Source organism: Petaurus breviceps, unplaced genomic scaffold (assembly GCF_028583685.1).
Source record: "Petaurus breviceps papuanus isolate PSGF00001 unplaced genomic scaffold, PetGlider_PUasm1.0 90822, whole genome shotgun sequence".
NCBI lineage: Eukaryota > Metazoa > Chordata > Mammalia > Diprotodontia > Petauridae > Petaurus > Petaurus breviceps.
The window spans coordinates 15,659,209-15,678,507 of record NW_027187351.1 but is presented as its reverse complement, the minus strand read 5'-3'; the positions used below and the strand labels follow the sequence as shown (position 1 = coordinate 15,678,507).

Genomic DNA, 19,299 nt, shown 5'->3' with positions numbered 1-19,299 from the left:
TGTACACAGCAGAGATTGGCTTTAAAAAATTTTAAACCATCTTCCAGGCTATTACACAGTAGTCCAGTGGTACATGTGCCTAGTTAATTCAGGGCATTTACTGTAGATCTTAAACTATGTTTATTATCCTGGCAAATGTTTTCAGAATAAATCCAACAGCAGCTCTCACTCCCCTTCAGCTATACCTATAGGTGAGAACATCACTAGTGTTTATTTTCAATTTGTAAAGGGAAAGAGGATAACACTTAATACTTCAAGTAAAGAGATTATAATAAAAGTCATGAATGAAAGTTGCTGTTAAATTTAAACAAAACAACCTCAATAGTGGTAAGTGCATTTCAGTACTTATTTATTTAGATGTTTAAGCTCTCGCACTAGATTTTACAAGCTGGTGAACACTGGAAAATTATTTCTCCCACAGAACTATAACCACACATTCCCAAGACAGTATAAATATATGGTTGAACTAACATTAATACACATCACCATTTTATCAATTACATAATAAAACAAATTATCAAGTATCCAAATATTAAGTTACACAAGCTCAAAAGGCATACAAAATATTAAGAGGTCTGCTCAATTCATAGCAGGAACCCAAATTTTCCCAGGGGAGGGGAGAAGAGAAGAATGGGGAAAAATCACTTTCAACAAAAGCAATAGTTGGTAAACAACTTTCAATAGGTACAGTAAAAGAAATTACAAGATTTTCAGAAATTTTATGATTAAGAATTGCTTTAGCTACAATAACAGAGCATCTCTACCTTTTAAAAAATATTTACTAAAGGGCATATTCTATACTTCCTGCACAAGACAAAGGCAACATTTTACTAGAAATATTTAATAGCCCCCTCCCATCTTTTTCAGGCCCTCCCTGTCAAGTTGCACCCCATTAGTGCGAACATTAAATTAACTGTAAGGCTTATTGTCTGGAGACATTAAAGACTTTGTGTGCTTCTGTACAATGTGTAGATTTTTACATGGATTTTCAACCAGAGGATTATGATCTTTTCTCAAAACGCAAGTCTTGATAACAGCACAAAATGAGACAAAGGTTTACAGAAAGACATTAAAGTATCACCATAAGACTTAGTAAAATCCAACAAAATGAATGGTTGTGCAAATCCTGATATTCTAGTGCGACTGTGGGAGATGTAAACATACAGTGAGCAGGCAATTACCATATAGGCCCTATCTTCAATAAAATTGAAATGACTGAAGGAATAAGAACCACATAGGGTTCAGGTTACTGTCTGTAGTTCCCAGGATGTTAACTCTGTATGACATTGAAAATATGTAAGTATTGTGCTGGGTATTTTGGCACCTAATCTCTCTAAATTTCATATTTGCTGATAAGACTCTGGTATTGGGAAATAGATTTGAATAAGATTTGTAACTCAATACTGCATGATTTCAGGAAAGTTCAATTGATACAAATGATAAACAAGAAGTTCCAAAGGCTGAACAGCAAGAATCTTTTACTTTTACTAAGTGTCCAAACAGGTTAGTAACCCAAAGACAGAAGCTGCATTTCTGCCAAGCTTATAACCTATAAAACTGCTTTAAAATATTCCTATGGAAGCTTCATTAGACTTATTCATCAAGCCTATATGTTGGCTAGTTATGTATGTAATTTGCCCCAGGTCCTGTCTCCAATTTCTGCTTCCAAGGTAATAATATAGGCAGCTCAGCTTTACTGAATGCAACAGGTGTTTCTGTGACCATTTGAGTCTTTGAAGCGCAGCCGCATTTTAGGACGATACTTCTCCAAGTAAAGAAGCTGCTTGCTGTTAAAGGCTCCACGACGTTTTCTATAAAAAAAACAAACAAAAAAAAAATTTCTAACATTTGCCTGCTACACATCTTAATTTCATTCAGTATAGTGTCCTTCTACGAAACACCCCCAAATCCTAATCTAACAATATAAAGTTAGAAGTGACCAGTCAAAGAGGAAGAATTATTGACAATCCTTGCCGAACTGATTCCTTGCCACAGAGCACTTAAAAGTGGTTTTTTTTTTTTCAAATACCTAAAATGGAATCAATTTAGTATTTTCTTCTTCCTTAAAGACTGGCTATGTAAAGAGTGTAGAGAACTTGTATGTACAGATAAATATAGATATCCATTAAGAAAACACTGGTGGATACAGGTGTTTCTTCTATCTCTACTGCTGCCAGGAACTCTTAGCTAATCCCTAATTCTCCTTTTACCTTAGGCATACTTAAGGTGGCATGGCATATTGTAATGGAAATGCAGATTTAAAGATCTTCCCTGCCCCTAGGCTAACGTGCACCTGGAGCCTGGGGTGGGAGGCTGGTTTTTCAGTAGATACTTTTTGATTGGCCAGTGAGTCAATAAGGTTGTTACATTTTCTGAGCCAGGAGAAGGCTATATAAGCCCTGATGTGTAGCTTTGTTTTGGGGCTCACTTTGAGAAATGTTCTGTGATTTGATCTGAATTCTGGGAAGCCGTTGTTGAGAGTCCCCCGGCTTTGAAAAACCCAGAATGTGGAAACCCAGATGTTGACTGGGTATGGATGTAATGGTTGGACAGTTTGGAAATCTGTCTACTTGATGTTTCTGTCTTGATAATTATGCCTGTATACTTTGAGGTTCAGGGTGCTGACCTTTTCTCCTGAACAAGGTAAACGATATATGTCTGACTGATTAAAGTAAGCTTGTTAACCCATTTTGAGTTGCTTTCCTTTAACAAAGCAGATCCAAGAACCTGTGGTAGCTGCAAACCCTGAGGACGCTTGGGGTGCTTGCTGCTACACATATCAAGGGGTAAGGTAATGAGGGAGGTAATAAAATCCCTTGAAAAGTGTCCACCTTTGGCTTCCCCATATTTTAAGTGTAAGTAAGCCTTGTCAAGAGTGACCCCAACTTACACCCCCACTCCCCCAATTCAGATTGGTTTTTCAGTCCATGACCCCATGTTTCCTTGAAGTATAGGTAGGGATAATACAAATGTGATTTTTCTATTAAATGTTAAATTTACTAAGAGTGAAAAAAGTGGATTTTCTTCCCTAAAGCTTGTTTTATTTAAATGGAAACAAGATGAATATATATGGGAGGTGGAATGGGTGGAACAGGGACACCAAAATGCAATTTTCTTACTAGGCAATTTCTTCTCTCTTGTTAAAAAGCAGGAAAACCAAACAAAAATCCTTACTAAATCTCAGAGACTAAAATGAAAGATTTTACCTTATTCCACTATGGGCAAAGGAAGGAAAAAGCCAAATGGAAACATGTGATAGCAATGAACTCAGATAGATCAACTCAGAGAGAGCCCATGGATGCAAAGAAAACAGATGATGATTCAGGAGTCAGCTGGCACCAAGAAAAGGGAGGGCTATGAAGGGTTTCTAATAAGAGACTAGCTATCTCCACCAGGTAGAGGAGTCATTAGTAGTGGCTTGGAGCTAAAAGTTCAATTCCCACTGCTCAGGAGGTAGAACTTTTATATAGGAAATCTCTATTCCCACTTTAAGGAAGGAATGAGAAAAAAGAAGATTCTAAAATCTCAAGTTAGAATTTCTTGCTATATAAAAAAAACATGATTATATGCAATTGTATGACACTATAAACTATGATTTGTATCAAGAAACTAAACTTTCTACTAAATCTACTTGTATTTCTTTTTGGTATCACAATTTGAACATATTAAAAAAAAAAGGTCTGTAACAACTTTGCTACCATTTGTTGTCTTTAAATATAATCCATATCCCATTTGTGACTGTTATTCTACTCACATTCATACTGTCCTACTCACACTAACACCTTAGACATCCTGCCATTACCACTTGACTATAATGCCAATGTATGCTCTCTCCAGTTTATCCTTCACATTCATGCCAGATAAATCTGTACAAATGTTATGTCTCAGTTGAAATACCAAGCACCACCTTCAGCAAGAACCCTTTCCTAGTCCTTAATCTTAGTCCCTTCCCTCTGAGATTGCCAGCTGCTTGAGAGCAGAGACTAGTTTTTTTGGGGGTTTCTTAATCTCCAGCACTTAGAATGGTGACTGAGAAATAGGTGCTCAATAAATGCTACTTGACTTGGCTCCCCATCTCTGCCTTTACTTATGTTGCACCCTATATCTGAGTATTATAATTTATATAACACTAGTTTTTTTGTTATCATAGATGAAAGATTCTGGGAGGGCTTGGGCATAAGTGAGTTTAGTCTATCAGAACTTTAACTTAAAAAAAATTGATACTTACTGTCTTATGAATTGCACTGCATCTTCATACTTCATTCCTCCTTCGATTAGTGCAAGGGCAACGAGCACTGGAGCTCTGGTAGGACAATTTTAGTAAATGAATTGACCAAAAGCAACAAAACCTGCTAGTCTAACCCAAAGGTCATCAGGGAATAGAATTTATTTACCAAAATTACTACTCTAATTCATGTTTGCTCTAAAGGGAAAGGATAACAAGTTAAAAATCTGCTGATCAAAAACCTGGGTGGGAAAAGAAAAGATCAGGAGAGTGGGCTAAGGGATGATCTAGCAAGAGCATTTATTTTTAATGTATATTTCTGGATGACTTCTGTAGGGAATAACTGAACGGTAAGACCATTCTCTTCAAAAACTACTTTAAGTCATCAGGAAAGGATGAAGGTATCCTATATTTCACAACTAAGTGACCTTCTTCTAACAACAAAGGAATAAGAGAAAATAACTGTTATGAGCATAAGTGGAAGAATAGGGCATCAGGATAATTTCCTTGATTATTTTTTTCCTTTAGAGATCTTTTCACTTATTTGAGCAAATGTTTCAAGAATACATGCGGCTGAGATATCTCAAGAGAAAAAGATGGGGAGTCAAGTAGATGAAGAATAACTCTTCATTTGACAACCTCATTTAATTTAATGTCCTTCTCCTCATTGCAACGTAAATAGACACTTTCCTTAGAGCCATTATATATAGCAGGAAAAAATCAGGCAATCTCCATCTGTGGTGGAGAATTATTCATCACTGTGTAAAATGTGCTATTAAAAAAGTTCAAGTAGTCTTACTATGGGACACTAATAGGACATGATGATGGCTATTATAATTGTTATCACATTCCCACAACAAACTTGCTAGAGTTCTACTGTATCAAAGACAGAGACATTAGACAGACTTAGGAAATCTTACTGTCACAAAGTTTTTTTTTATAATGGTATTTATTTAAAGAACTTGGTCTGCACACTAAGGAAGTCCCTATACACATCAAAATATTTAAAACAGAACTTTGAACAAAGAATAGAACAAGTAGATGGCCATTCACTGTGGAACAAATGGGGTATATAAATGTAATGGACTATTACTGTGCTACGAAAAATGATGAGTATGCAAAAGGAAGCGAGCAGGGCCAATAAAACAATATACACAATAACTACAGAAATGTAGAAGGAAAGAGCTACAAAACAAAAGTGGACGTTGTGAAACTACATAGACCAAGCATGGTTCCAAAGAGATAAACACCCTCTTCTCCCTTTGGGAGGTCCACAGATATAGTATACTGCACATCTGCTTATATGTCAATACTAATTAGCAGTCTTGCTGATTTCTTTAAGAATTTTTTTTTCTTTAAGAAAGATGGGATAGGGGCTAGGTGGTGCAGTGAATAGAGCACTGGCCCTGGAGTCAGGAGGACCTAAGTTCAAATCTGGCCTCAGACACCTAACACACTTACTAGCTGTGTGACTTTGTACAAGTCACTTAACCCTGATTGCCCTCCAAAAAGCAAAAAAGAAAAAAAAAAGGATAGCTCTGAGATGGGTGAGAAAAAAGAGACCAAGGGAAATTTTGGTGATATAAGAACAAACACAACCCTTCCCCTAACAACACAACTTGGCCTCTACTAGATTTTCTTTCCTTAGGCAAACCCCTAGCAAACATTTATTTTTAAATGTAAAAATAGGGCATATAAAACAGGTAAATAAAAAATATAATCCCCAGAATGTTAATACCAGGTAGACTGAAAAAATATGTTGCTAACTTTGCCTCTCTGCAGTTAAATTAAGCTTAAAACTGGTAAAAATAATAAAAATAAATAATTTCTCTAACACTATATAACCTATTGTTTTCCAGAGAGGATGGAGCCTATAGTAGCACTATCACAGAAATCTCCCTTCCAATCCTGTTTTACTAGTCACACAACATCGTGGAGACCAAAGGGGAAACACATACACATTTCATTGTGGTCTGATTCTCCAAATATTAATTGAGAACAAAATGGTTCTCAAAATATATTTTAATCAAAGAGCTCAAAATATTACTCATCTTACATTTCTCTCTATTAAGCAAAAATATACAAATATTACCTTGAGTTTCATTAAGTACCAGAACTCCAGAAAGAGTATCTACTATATTTTAACTCCTTTAGGAAGAACCCTGGTGCCTAGCACTGCACAAGGTAGGTACTTAGCACATGCTTGCTAAATCTGATTAAGCTTTGTTAAATTCCAAAGGAATCAATCTGTGTTAGAGTGAGATAAAGGATAAAGTTAAAATTGCATGCATGTTGTAAAACTGATTGTGTACTGCTAATTTAGAAAAATGTTTACCTCTAGACTAATCACCAAATAAACCATGGGCTCATGAAAAGGAGAAGTGTGATGGGGAAAAACCCCCCCACATTTATGGTAGGATTTGGAATGTTTATCAATATACTAAAATAGATTTATCCAACTGTGATATTAATATAATGCAGAAATAATTAAAACAAATTTTACATTAGCCTGCCAATAAATCTTAACATATTTAAAAATTCTATTTACCTCCCAAGACCTGCAACGCAGTGAACAGCAATGCAACAACCAGGTTCTTCACGATATTTAGTTTTCACCAGGTTTAGCCAGTCATCAACAATCTGGTTGGATGGTGGTGCTCCGTCATCAAAAGGCCAATCCTGAAAAACAAATAATGTCATAACCATTCTAGATCTATTGGACCTTACAGAGTGCCTGTGAAGGAGAATTCTAGTTTTATAGACTACCAAGCCTAGTCATTTTAAGTTTAGAGTATAAAAGAATATAAGCAAACCAAAATGTTCAGGAGCCACTCTAATCATCAACTTTGTCAGACCTCACATGTGACGCAGCATATCCTGAATCAGAGTAAAAGTGACCTGGGTAGTTATATAGGTTGGCACATATCCTCACTGTATTCTTTGCTTTACTACCAATAAATTAAAAACTAGGTAAAGTTCCGGTGAGCATACACCCTCTTTTCCTTAAATCCACAATCCAAGGTGGTACAGATTTTTTTCATAAATATATTTTCCCTACATTAATTTCATAAATATTTACACAGAACAGTAGTTAAGAGTGAGTAACTATTTTTGGATGGATGAAATTTGGTAAGAAACACTATAACGATAAAAAACTTAAAATCACTTACCAGAACCTGGATGCCTTCTTTCTCCACAAGGGTTGTGTCATAAGTAGCTTCACATACTCTTACAACTGTGGTAACTCCGTATTTCTTGAGTTCCTTAAGAAAAACAAATAAAACTTATTTTGTAATATTCTACTATTTCAAACCAATAAAATCACATGCAAATCATAAACATTAACAAATGATACATTACAACTAATGGGCATAACTATTCATAAAAAGGTTCAAGACAATAACAAAACCTCTTTGAAAGCATTTTATAAAGGGGTAAAATGTTCATTTTAAGGAATCTGTATGGAGAACTTTATTATTAAGACTACCCCCTTCTTCACCTTTTAAGACGTTAGATCTAACTATTTGTACTTTTAATAATAACTTTTCTTAAGTTGGGGTTGTTGCTAAAAATGTTCTTTTGGAAATAAATATCTTTTTTTCTGTCAAGAAAAAGATTACTTTCCTTTTGAGAAAAACTGGTCATTAAAAAAAAAAAATCATCCAAATCAGAACCTAAGCAAACCTAAATTTTTTTTTTTTTTTGCTTTTTGGAGGGGGGAAGGCAGGGCAATTGGGGTTAAGTGGCTGCCCAAGGTCACACAGCTAGTAAATGTTACGTGTCTGAGACCGGATTTGAACTTAGGTCCTCCTGACTCCAGGGCCAGTGCTCTACTCACTGTGCTACCTAGCCACCCCAGCAAACTACAGAGGCAAATTACAACCTGGATTATGACCTCTGATTTGAGAACTAAAAAACAAATGTCAGAGGACTTACAGTCAAAGTGAAATGTAGTTAAAATTATAATCCATTTTCCTAATATAAATTTTGCAATATGTTAGGAAAGAAAGGACATAACGTTTAGAGACTATAATATATGTAACTTCCAATGTCCTCCTCTCGTCTTTTGAGTAGGAATAATTTTCTTGGTTTCTTCCTTTTTCCTTAATTTGCAATAAAAAAAAAAAGCCTTTTGGAAAACAAAAGATGGTAACATGTAAAAATCCAGGACCAACATAGATCATTCAAGACTATCAGAAATCTAATGTGCAGGCCTTTTCATGAAATCTTTAACTTGTAATCCCTTTACAGCAGTCCTATATTTAAAAACTCAAAACTATTAAAAAAAAATACAAGCCATCAAATATTCATGATTTTCTTAATGAATTTATTCTAAAAACTAAGGTATAAGTTTAATATTGGGCTATAAACCCAGGTATGTATCCCTCTTCACTAAACCAGCTTGTAAAAGAATTTCAGCAGGATATTTAGTTGGTAGCCTAATGAAACTAATCTACAGGACTTCTAGGGCTTGTGTATTCCTTACTTTTAAAAGGTGGCTGACATACAACATGTCAATATAGTTTTCCTTCAGCACACCAGAATGAAGTGGAAAATGCAAGGGTGTTTGGAGTAGAGTTGGTAGTATCAAGTTGACTAAAAGAGACTGAACTATTGTTATGAGGTGGAGGGAAACAGGAAGTCAAATGTCAGCATTTTTGACTAAAATTATACTATGTGTTAGTCTAACTAAGGTGCCATGAATTACTAATTGAATCAAATCAGAATTGTAAAATTTTTGAACATTACTGACCAAGTACCTAAATGAAGAACTTCTAGATCCAGAATTAACTTATGTATGCTTCTTTATGGAATAAAGACATCTTTTTCTATTTTTGACATTAATTTAGAAGCCATGTAGCCATTTCATTCTGATTTAATTTGCTTATTTCTGGGACTAATGACTGGAATGTATTCCTCCCCCCCATATTGTATCTAAAATTCCTGAAGTATTAGGTAAGGGCAATCACCATGTATATGCTTTTTCTAAAAGCAAATTAACAGCTCTTAAACTAAATTAATCAAGTAATATTTATATCTATACTTACCTCTATAAATTTGTTTAAGGTTGCATTGGTTGGATTGTGTGTAATAAGGAACCTCATGTTCTTGTAGGTGATTTCCACAGGAGCTGGGCGGTTCATTCGAGCCATGTCAATTTAGTTAAAAAACACTCAATAAGGTTATGAAAGGATTTAAAAATTTGAATACAGAAGTGATGTAAAGAAACTGAAGTCTCCTTCACTATACTCCACTTGAAATTCTCAGTGCTTTTAAGTATGAAGTTGAGAGCAATGGGAAATGAAATGAACCTCCTAACAAGAAGCAGCAATTCTTCAATCCAGTAATACTGAGGCAAAAGAAAGGCAGTGCACTGAGGTTTACCCCATCCAGGTCAGAACTCTTGTAAAATGCTCTGCCAATTTCAATTCAACACTTTGTGTCCAGGTTAACCGCTCTTAAGGGGGCTTCTTGGTGGAGTAGTAATGAATTTCTACAGTTCACTTGTCTGCATACAGGTCGTGCTGTGCCTGGCAATAGTCTCCACTGCCCTTCAGAAACTCCATAAATGTGTGACCAAGAACACCACAGAACTGCTGTAGGGGGAAAGGAGAAAACTTCAATTATTTCAGTTGGAAAAGAACAGAGTAGTATAAGGGAAACTTCTACAGCACCTAACTTAGTCTTACGGCATAAAGGACAATCTTTTTCACTTTTACTACAAAAACATTTAAATTGATTTTTGCTTTTGTATTGGCTACTTTCTCGCTGTATCCCACCCCACATCACCCCTGCCTCCATGCCATCACTCGAAGAAACAATTAAGAAAGTTTTATATAATATGTAGTATTTTACACCCATCAGTATAAGCTAATTAAGTTACTAACTAAAAGTCTTGATTAGTTTAGGAATATTAATATACCAATGACTTGGAAAAGGTCCCAACCTGAAGGAATAATTCCTAATATTTTATTAAAAACAATTCCCAAGTTTTAACAATATCATTAGAAGCAAAATCATCATTTTAGATTAAGTGAAAAAAAAAAATGCAATGTACGCCAACTTCCAGTGACCAAACTATAAAACCAAACAAATTCTAAGCTTTTGTGATATGAAAATTTAAAGATACATTTCCCCCTCTCAGTGTTTATAGAATTGATTGCTTTAACACTAGCAAGAAAAATCAAGTTATGTCAACTGACACAAAATATAATTTTGCTCTGAAATAAAATGTCTATTTCTTTGCCTTTTGGATAAAAAAAAATGCACAGAATTAAGCCACACAAATTGGTCCTTCAGAAATATTCTCAAATTCTGACAGTTAAAGCAAGGATTTTAACCTTTTATGTATTAGAGACTGCTTTGACAATCTGATAAAAACTTAAAAATATTTTTAAATGCATAAACGAAACCTATAAGGTCACAAAGAAAAATTATGTTTAAAGTAATCAAAAACATATTTTTAAAAAGGCATGGACCCTAGGTTAAAAATTTAGGCTTTTAAAAGCTTATAAAAATATCCATTTTTCTTCAAGTATCCCCATTTTAGAGATAAGGAAATAAAGGCTCAGAGAGTTTGAGGCTTACTAAAGGCTAAAAAGGAACACAGAAGGAGTCAAGACCAGAATTCAGGTCTACTGACTGCCAACTGAGGAGTTCTTTCTATTACACCCAGCTGCCTCAATGTACTAAAAATTAATAATGCATGCCAAGTAACTCAGTAGCACAGACTGAAATACAGCCTTATAACCAGACCTTACTGATGCCCTAACCAGATTTGTGGTGAGACCAAATAAAATTCAGTGATCAATTTCTAAAATGTTAAAAGCCCGTGCTTGAGGTAAAGTAGGATAAGGCAGATAAAGAAATCATTGTTAAAAGGGGAGATCTGTTTCCTGTCCAATCCTGTTCTTCACCTCAAGCCCTGGTTAAGAGATTTTCAGCATTTCAAATTCTGCCTCTGAGCACAATCTTTGGGCAAGTCCCTTAACTGCTACTCAGTGCTCATGTTTTTAAATGGGGGTTGGGGGAGTGAAGGGGTAGGTATAAGACTACATGGGTTTCTGCAAATCTGTCTGGACTGCTAATTCTATAATAAAGTTAGAAGAAAAATTTAAGTAGAAATCACAAAAAATCATATTGAAAAATCAAATAGAAATACATAATAGTATGAAATTTGCTGCAAACTTAGTACTAAGATCTCTGAATTAAAGCATAAATGTGAAATTCACTAAGACTAGGTAAATTTGAAGTGCTGTTTGTAGATTTAAATGTAGATTACTATAAGGATTATTACAATTTCAGAAAATTTATATATATATATATATGTACATATATACCCACACATAAAGAATAAAAATGTATTAACAAAGTCTTTCAGTAAGAAAGTTTTTAATCTAAGTCCCTCTGTTTTGGGTACCTCAGGAATATAAATCAGATCTCCTGCTTTGTTTCTATAAGTACCTGCTTCCCTTTCTAGGTAGGCTATGATTAAAAAAAAATCTGGGCTCAGTTAAAAACTTCAGGGTCAGAATGATCTTTTCAGAATTACTTGCTGATTTAGACAAAAGGAAGAAGAGTAAAGTTTCTTTTCAGAGGTCAAAAATATGACTAAAGATGCTACCAACTTGGAAAAAGCTTGTTCATTTTTATTAAACTAGTACTTTCCTAAAGAGAGCTAAATATAAATCAAGTTTTGGTCTTCTTTCATCAAAAATTGACCAAGTACATGAAGTCACAGGCATAAAGAATGCTTAGTTTTAAATTTCGGTTTTTTTTTGCTTTTATCCAGTTATCTACATTTAGAGTAAAAGATGGATAAACTTCACACCTTATGACACAAAACCTTATTGTAAAATCCATCAGATCTTGTATTGTAAGAATATAAGAAGTTTTCTCTATATTCTGTATTTTTTTCCTCCTAATACTTTAAAGGACAGGGTCAAAATATCTGCACAGCTGATCCCCAAGGTGGGGGGGGGAGAGGAGGAACCTCCCACTGAAATGTGTACAGATTTAATAGATTAGGATTATACGGGAGGTAATTCTAGGTTAATCAAGACAAGCTTTTTGCAGTGCTAACTACATTTTAAAAACCAAAACTTTGGAGTAAACCATGTCCAAATCCTGCAAATTAATTGTTAAGGTAATTAATTAACAAATTAATTGTTAAGGTAAATATTTATATTCCAGGAATTTGGGGAAACTATATAGGAGAAAAAAGTAAAATCTCATTTGCTGAAGACTCAAAGATGATAATGGTAATTAATGGTTTGTAATTTTAACATTTCATAAGTCAAGAGTTGAGAGGTTGTTACTTATTGAAAGTACTTGCAGGACATTTAAAAAATATGGCCTGACAAGAATCAGGTAAGTCAAAGTACAGTTAAGTGAAGTTTGAACAGAATTCCTATTACTAGCCTGGACACAGCCAAAAATCTGTCAGTGACATAATTTATATTAGAGGGCACACTGCAAGTGTTGTCAATATGTACATTAAAAACAAAAACAAACAAAAAAAAACACACCCAGGGCAGCTAGGTGGCGAAATGAATAGAGCACAGGCCCTGGAGTCAGGAGGACCGGGAGTTCAAATCCAGCCTCTTGACACTTGACATACTAGCTGTGTGACCTTGGGCAATTAACTTAAACTAATTTGCCTTGCCTTCCCCCCTCCAAGGGAAAAACAAACAAAAACCACACCAAACTAATTTATTTTCATTCCAAGACTTGTGGGTGTGAGAACAATACTTATATTGGTAGAAAAAAAAGTCAACAACAACAAAGATTGTCAGTAAATGAAGTCCTGAATGACTTCGAGTCTGGAATAATCACTGATTTCTTAATATTCTAAAAACTAGTTTTGTTCCCCACAAGTTGCTGATCTGGACTCAACATATGGAATAAGACCAAGCTGTTATTTGATTAATAAGACTGTTACAATAAACCATATATTGAATTATTACTTTAATGTGCACATGGAATAGCCAGCACCCACTGGCTTTGTGTTAAGATGAATGCTGGCTGGTAAGGGTGAAGTTTATAGTCAATTGTACAAACTAGTAATTTAACAAAAACCTGGCACCATTAAAAACTGATGGTCCACAATACAATAACATGTATTTTTTATTTCTTCAGCTGGCACGTATCCATATTTGGGAGTGTAGAGGGAAGGACAGATCATGAGCCTTTGAATAGTAGCAAAGGAAGGAGAGAGGGAGCAGAGATTTCTATTTAGAGGCTATTTGTACAAATCTCTGTCAATGATTTTTGCCAGAGAGATTTTGCTCAGGCAAGGAAAGATTCAGAAATAAGAGACAGGAATAACTTCAAAAACCCACCTAGTTAACTCTTCTCAGTGGAGCCATCTTGTGGTTGGGGGGTAGGGTAGAGGATGAAGGAAGGGACCCACATGGAGGGTCTTCAGGACAGGTACAGAAATAATGGCCAAAGGACCATTTTGCTTTAACAAGGCAAAAGAGGGAGTGTAGTGCCCTAGAAAAAGAACTGGATCATGTCCTGATATTCACCTCAAGTCACTTCCCTAAGGCTGCTTCCTCCTTTGTAAAAAGGGGAACTATAATAATTCTAGCAGTATCTTCATGTGAATAGTGAAAATGCTGCCTACATGTTTGAAATAATGAGAAAATTAGAAACAAGCTGAGAAAGCTGTCAATTCCCTTTACACAATTCAGATACAAGCCAAATCTAGTTAACTGTGGTGGTAAAGTCCCCAGCTTATCCTATGAGAAAATCTATTCCAAATCTATAGTTTTCCAGATAAGCAGGGAATGCTCTTGCTCCCACAATGGTTTTGTGTTAGGAACAGGAATGTCTGTACTGGTCTTACTAAGACCGGTCCAACTGGTCAAGCTAGCCATTTGTTTATCCTAGCTACTATGAAGTGCCCAAACCACTGTTACAAACTGGGGGAAAAAAAACCCCAACAACAAAAAAATCATTCCATACAAATTCATTTGTACTGGTATTATATTTGTATATACAGGAGACAACTGTCTCTAAACCAACATCTAGAGAAAACACTAACCTTACTGGAGTGTTCCATTATACAAATCATCTTTTTACTGGAAATCAAAAATTATCTGTACTATCAGCTGAAATGATAATCTAAGCCTCAAAAAGTTCTTTCTCACCTCTATATTCCAATGTTACACTATTTCTGATATCACCATTTCCTTCTCCAATGTAACTTCCAATGACTACAGCACCACACTGACAACCCAACAGTTAGCTATAGCTGGGCAAAGGGGGAAGAATCATGTGAATCCCCTACCATATATATGTACAGTATTGTGGAGAGTAGAACAAACACAGGTTCAAAAAGTTTGGAGCACGAATACCCTAATGTTTTCATTAACAGTTACAGTTTAAAGGTAATTTTAGAATGGTAGTCATTACCATAAAAAGACACAAATTCAAAATTCTAGTCAGAAATCCACTGTTAAAAGGATGGAATTACAAATGACATACAGACAGAAGGGCTTTAGGGAACAATTTAAAATAAATCCCGATTAAAAATGCCCTTAAATGTAGGCCTCTTCTAAAGGGCAATAAAACTTTCGGATGAGCAGGGGAGATCGAAGAATGACTCAAGCCTAGGGGCTTCCGGGCTTCACATGTCAGAGGTCCATAGTGGCACTTTTCCACGATTCTCAAATTCTGGACTTCTCCAGACCAACTCCCACAGAGAAAAGACAAGCCTCGACTTGTTCCCATTATCCTGAGCCCAAGGAGTGGTGTTAAATCCGGAACAACTCAAATTACAAGGTGGAGACAGGCAGGGAGCTGAATAGGAGGGGGTGAGTGGGCCTCCCCGTTCGCTTGCCGAGGTCCAGCCGGGAGGCAGGACCAAGGATTCCGGCCCTTGCGGCAGGGCCAGGGAGGAGTAGGGTGGATCTCTCCGCGGGTTCCCCGCATTCCGGGATCACCCCCAGATCTTGGAAAGCTCCAACCCTGAAGCAGAGACTGTCCGCTGCAATCACGGGTTTGAATCGCCCTTTCCAGCAGGCACCGAAGCCATTTTGTCTCGGGAGCCCGGGTCCGGCCCAGCCCGGGCGGATACCTGGCCGGGCTCCATACCTCCGCCGGGCCGGCGCCTGGAGCGCCAGCCCCTGGAGCTCGGGGGGAGGGGAGGGAAGGCGGCGGGCCCAAGGGAAACCGTTACCCGCCTCCCGCCGGCCCAACGGGTGTCCCCGGCGCCCGGCCACCAGCCCGCCCTCCCTCCCCCAAAATGCCCTCTTTAATTCGGGGCCACGGGGTGACATGTGTGTCTCACCCCTCCCCACCCCGCCGGTCTCCAGTGGGCGCCCAGGAGGTAGGAACACCACCCTCCCGTGGGCCTGACACCCACCGCCTCCAGGAGCCTCGGGCGTCCGAGGAGCATTCACACGGCCGGGGGCGGCGGGGCCGGTCGGGCCGCTTTCTTTCTCTCCGGAACAAAGAGGGGCCCGGGAAGCAGCTCTACGGTCCTCTGGGGGCTCCCCGACGGCCGGGGCGCGCCGGCCCCCAGGGACAAGGGCGGAGGCGGCGGTCACAAAGCGGCTTTTGTGCCGAGCGGTCCGACCCACCCGCCCCCGCCGGCCGTCACCCCCCGACCGGGCCCGGCCACACGACCCTCCGCTCGGGTCACCAACCGCTTGGGGCCCCAGGTGGTCGGCTGGGGGGGGGGGCATGGAGCGATAAACCAGTCTCCCTGCTACCAACCGCCGCCAGCCGGGAGCGGAAGCGCCGGGGGCAGAGCAGACGTGGCGGGCCAAAACCCGGCATGACCGGCCAGCTACGTTTCTCTCCCACAACCCAATCCCACCCGCCCGGCCGTCCACATGGCGGCCGCCCGGATCCGCACAGCTCCAAGAGCCTTCCAACTCTCGGCGGGAGGAACGAAACAAAGGTGGCGGCGGCGGCGACACTGAGCGCCTCAGCCTGGCCCGGGACGCGCGGCGGACACTCACAGGAATATGTTTACTCATTGAAGATTGTGGCCTAATCATACAGCCGGTCCCGAGGCGGAGGCAGCGCAGCAGGCGGTGGTGGAGGCGACTGCAGCGCAGGGGGCGGTGGTGGTCGTCGCGGGGCGGCGGCAGCGGCGATGGAGGCGACAGCGGCAGCAGCGGCGGCGGCGGCGGGGGCACTGGGACTCTACCATACAGTGAGCGGCTCCAGAGAGAGCGCGTCGCCGAGCGAGAACCGCACCCGCGGCAACCAATACGCGTGCTGAGCCGCCCTTGCGTCACAAGCCCTCCCTTATGTACACCGCGCGACGTGCGAACCCTGGGCCACCAATCGCAGCCCGGGGACAAAGGATAAGAGAAGACGAGGTTGCGGGGGAAAGGGCGGGGGGGAGTTAAGGTTGGGGTTGCGGGGGAGAGAGGTCCGCCCCGCGCCCCTACCACCTCCCGGACGTCACGACGCGGCGGCGGCGGCCGGTGTGAACCGGTTGATGAATAGCAAGTGGCTGAGCCAGAGCATCCCCCCCCCCCCTCTCCCTGCGGGGGAGGAAGCCGGGAGAGAGAGATCGAGCCACGGAGAGGCCGGCGGAGGGAAAGCCTGAGAAAGATCTGGCAATAGACAGACATACTGCATGAGGACAAACAGGCCCCAGCGTGTTTCATTTAAAACATATATTTCAGTTAAAAGAGCCCTCACAAGCCTTTTGCTTCCCAATAGTCTAGAAGGTACTTTAAAGTTTTCTGGAAACTTAAATATGAAATGGGTATTCCCCCTCCCCTCTCCTCTTAGCTCTCTTCGTCAGTCACGATCCTCATTTATACCAGCTGTTTATGTGGGTGCAGGCTCAGATGTAGAGAGTCTCCAGCGTCAGAGAATTGGGGTGATTCCCAGCTAGGACCGCGTGGATTCAGCTAGAGAAACCGGCCCTGGGCAGCTCTGGCCACCACTCATCTGCCTTATCTTGTAAAAAGGGCAGTTGAAGGCCTGGTCTTGGGGATGTGAAGTCCTACTAAGCAGTCTTGATACTTAGCACTTAGTAAGTACTGATTCTTTGCATTTAACACTTAGACTCAAACACTAGTTGTAAATTGCTTCTGTTGTACTTCCAGATGCCTCGCCTATCAGCTTACTGCTGCCCCTCAGTTTACTGTAGTATTGAAATGAAGGATGGGATCACTAAAAAGGGAGCAATTTAAAAAGTAATTTTTAGTGTTTTGTTAGAAGTTTAGGTCACGCCCTAGCTTTAAAAACAAAACTCTTTTACTAGTTTTACGTCTTCAGACCTTAAGCCCCTAAGAAGTATCTAGTATTATCTTGATTGTTTTGTGCTCGGTGCGGAAAAAGGCAGCTAGGTTTCACCTGTACACGCTGGGAAAGCTATTCTTTCAGCCTCTTTGGAGGATTAAATAGGATTTTTACTAGTTTTGAGAAAGTCACTAACTACAGTCTTTGGTATGCTGTTTTCTCTGTCAGTGACCATGACATCTTTCCAATATTATAGAAGCATAGTATGGGTTATCAGTATTTTCATTAGAAATTCTTGAAAGGAGTTTTTTGCTTGCTTATAAAAAATGCACCCTGGGGATGAAGTACTAAATAAATGTTTTAGCTAAAGAATTTACCATTTTAAAACTATAAAAAGGGAGAAATTTCTCATTTTTGAAAAATTCACCCTAGACACTTGAATTCAGGTATCACAGATCACTTTTTAAATAGAGAACAGTGTGTAAAGAATTGAAATCTGGATCCTTTCCTTAATGCCTTTCACAGTAGGGCAAACCGTGGTGTGGGTGTTTGATTTTTTTTTTGAGGGAAACTGTGATTTTATCAGCTCAGGGTAAGAAACTTCTTTTTACTAATGAAGATTAGTACTTTTTCTGCAATTTATAATTTTAGAATTGCTTTGGGCACTGGGATGTTAAGTAACAGGGTTTCAAGGCTAAGTGTGTGTGTGTACCAGACACAGAACCAGAAGCCAGGTCTCCCTGAATTCCAGGGCTAGGTCTCGCTTCATTAAAACCATGGGCCAACTTTGGATGTTTGATATAAGATCAAAATAAGACATGCTCTATGTAAGAAGTAACTTGGACTTCTTCCCCTTTTGAATCATTGTAGTAGTGGTTTCATGAATTGAAAGAAGAAAAAAAAATATGGGAAAATCCACAGATGATGATTGGGTTTTGGCATTCTTATAATTTTCTGTGGGACCTGTGTCCTTAATCTGCCCTTTCCTCTCTTCCAATCCTCCCTACCCCCACCCCCAAGTTTTAAGACACTACTTAAGGCAGGAATATATTAGCCTCTGGAAGAACCAAGCCGGAATAGGAATAAAGTCCACATACCACACAACCTGCCTGCTGGCTATTGTGTTTTCCTCTGGTCTTGAAGAGACATGGCTATAAATGTTCACAACTAGCAGTTAGAACACTGACCTCAGTAGGAGTAAAACTCATACAGGACCAGAATTGAACTCTTAATTTGTTAAATGACCAAATCTAAGGGTCATGCTAAGAATCAGAAATTGCCTTTTTTTTTTTTTGTTAAAGCCATGATAAAAAATCAAATTTAAGGGGAGGGGAGGTAATTCTGCTTAATCAGTACTCAGCCTTTTGTGTCAATGAATTTATTGGAACTTAGAGAATGGGAAGGAAAAAGGGAAAAGCATTTATTAAACACCTTGTTGTTTAATCATTTTTCAGGCCTGTTTGACTCTTTGTGAACCCTTTTTGAGGTTTTCTTGACAAAGATACTGGAGTGGTTTGCCATTTCCTTCTCCAGCTCATTTTACACATTTGGAAACTGAGGTAAATAGGGTGAAGGGACTTGCTCAGGGTCACACAGCTAATGTCTGGGAAATCATATTTGACCTTAGGTCTTCTTGATTCCAAGCCCAGAGCTTTAGCAGCTGTGCCACCTAGCTGCCATTAAACATCTACTCTCTGCAAAATACACTGAAAAAAAGCTTTACAAGTAACAATTTATTTGATCCTTCTAACAATCCTAGGAGGTATGTGCTATTATTATTCCATTTTACAGATGTGGAAGCTGAGGTAGATATCACATAGAGGCTGGATTTGAACTTAGCACTTCCTGACTTTAGGCTC

At 39.0% G+C, this 19,299-nt stretch overlaps 2 protein-coding genes across 3 annotated transcripts; both read right to left on the bottom strand.

Moving 5' to 3' along the window:
* Positions 1-332: 332 nt before the first annotated feature.
* PTP4A1 (protein tyrosine phosphatase 4A1) lies at positions 333-9,411 on the bottom strand. Of its 2 annotated transcripts, XM_069070701.1 has the most exons (6): positions 9,274-9,411; positions 7,396-7,488; positions 6,774-6,904; positions 4,229-4,303; positions 2,893-2,897; positions 333-1,811 (listed from the first exon to the last, which is right to left on the bottom strand). In XM_069070701.1, exons 1-6 carry the CDS (start codon positions 9,376-9,378, stop codon positions 1,618-1,620), a joined length of 603 nt encoding a protein of 200 aa, XP_068926802.1. In that variant the 5' UTR covers positions 9,379-9,411; the 3' UTR covers positions 333-1,617. The 2 variants fall into 2 exon arrangements, with proteins under 2 accessions (XP_068926802.1, XP_068926801.1); XM_069070700.1 differs by lacking the exon at positions 2,893-2,897.
* On the bottom strand, positions 9,270-16,330 carry LOC138148061 (uncharacterized). Its single transcript, XM_069070699.1, has 2 exons — positions 16,198-16,330; positions 9,270-9,822 (listed from the first exon to the last, which is right to left on the bottom strand). Exons 1-2 carry the CDS (start codon positions 16,234-16,236, stop codon positions 9,727-9,729), a joined length of 135 nt encoding a protein of 44 aa, XP_068926800.1. The 5' UTR covers positions 16,237-16,330; the 3' UTR covers positions 9,270-9,726.
* Between the last annotated feature and the right edge of the window lie 2,969 nt (positions 16,331-19,299).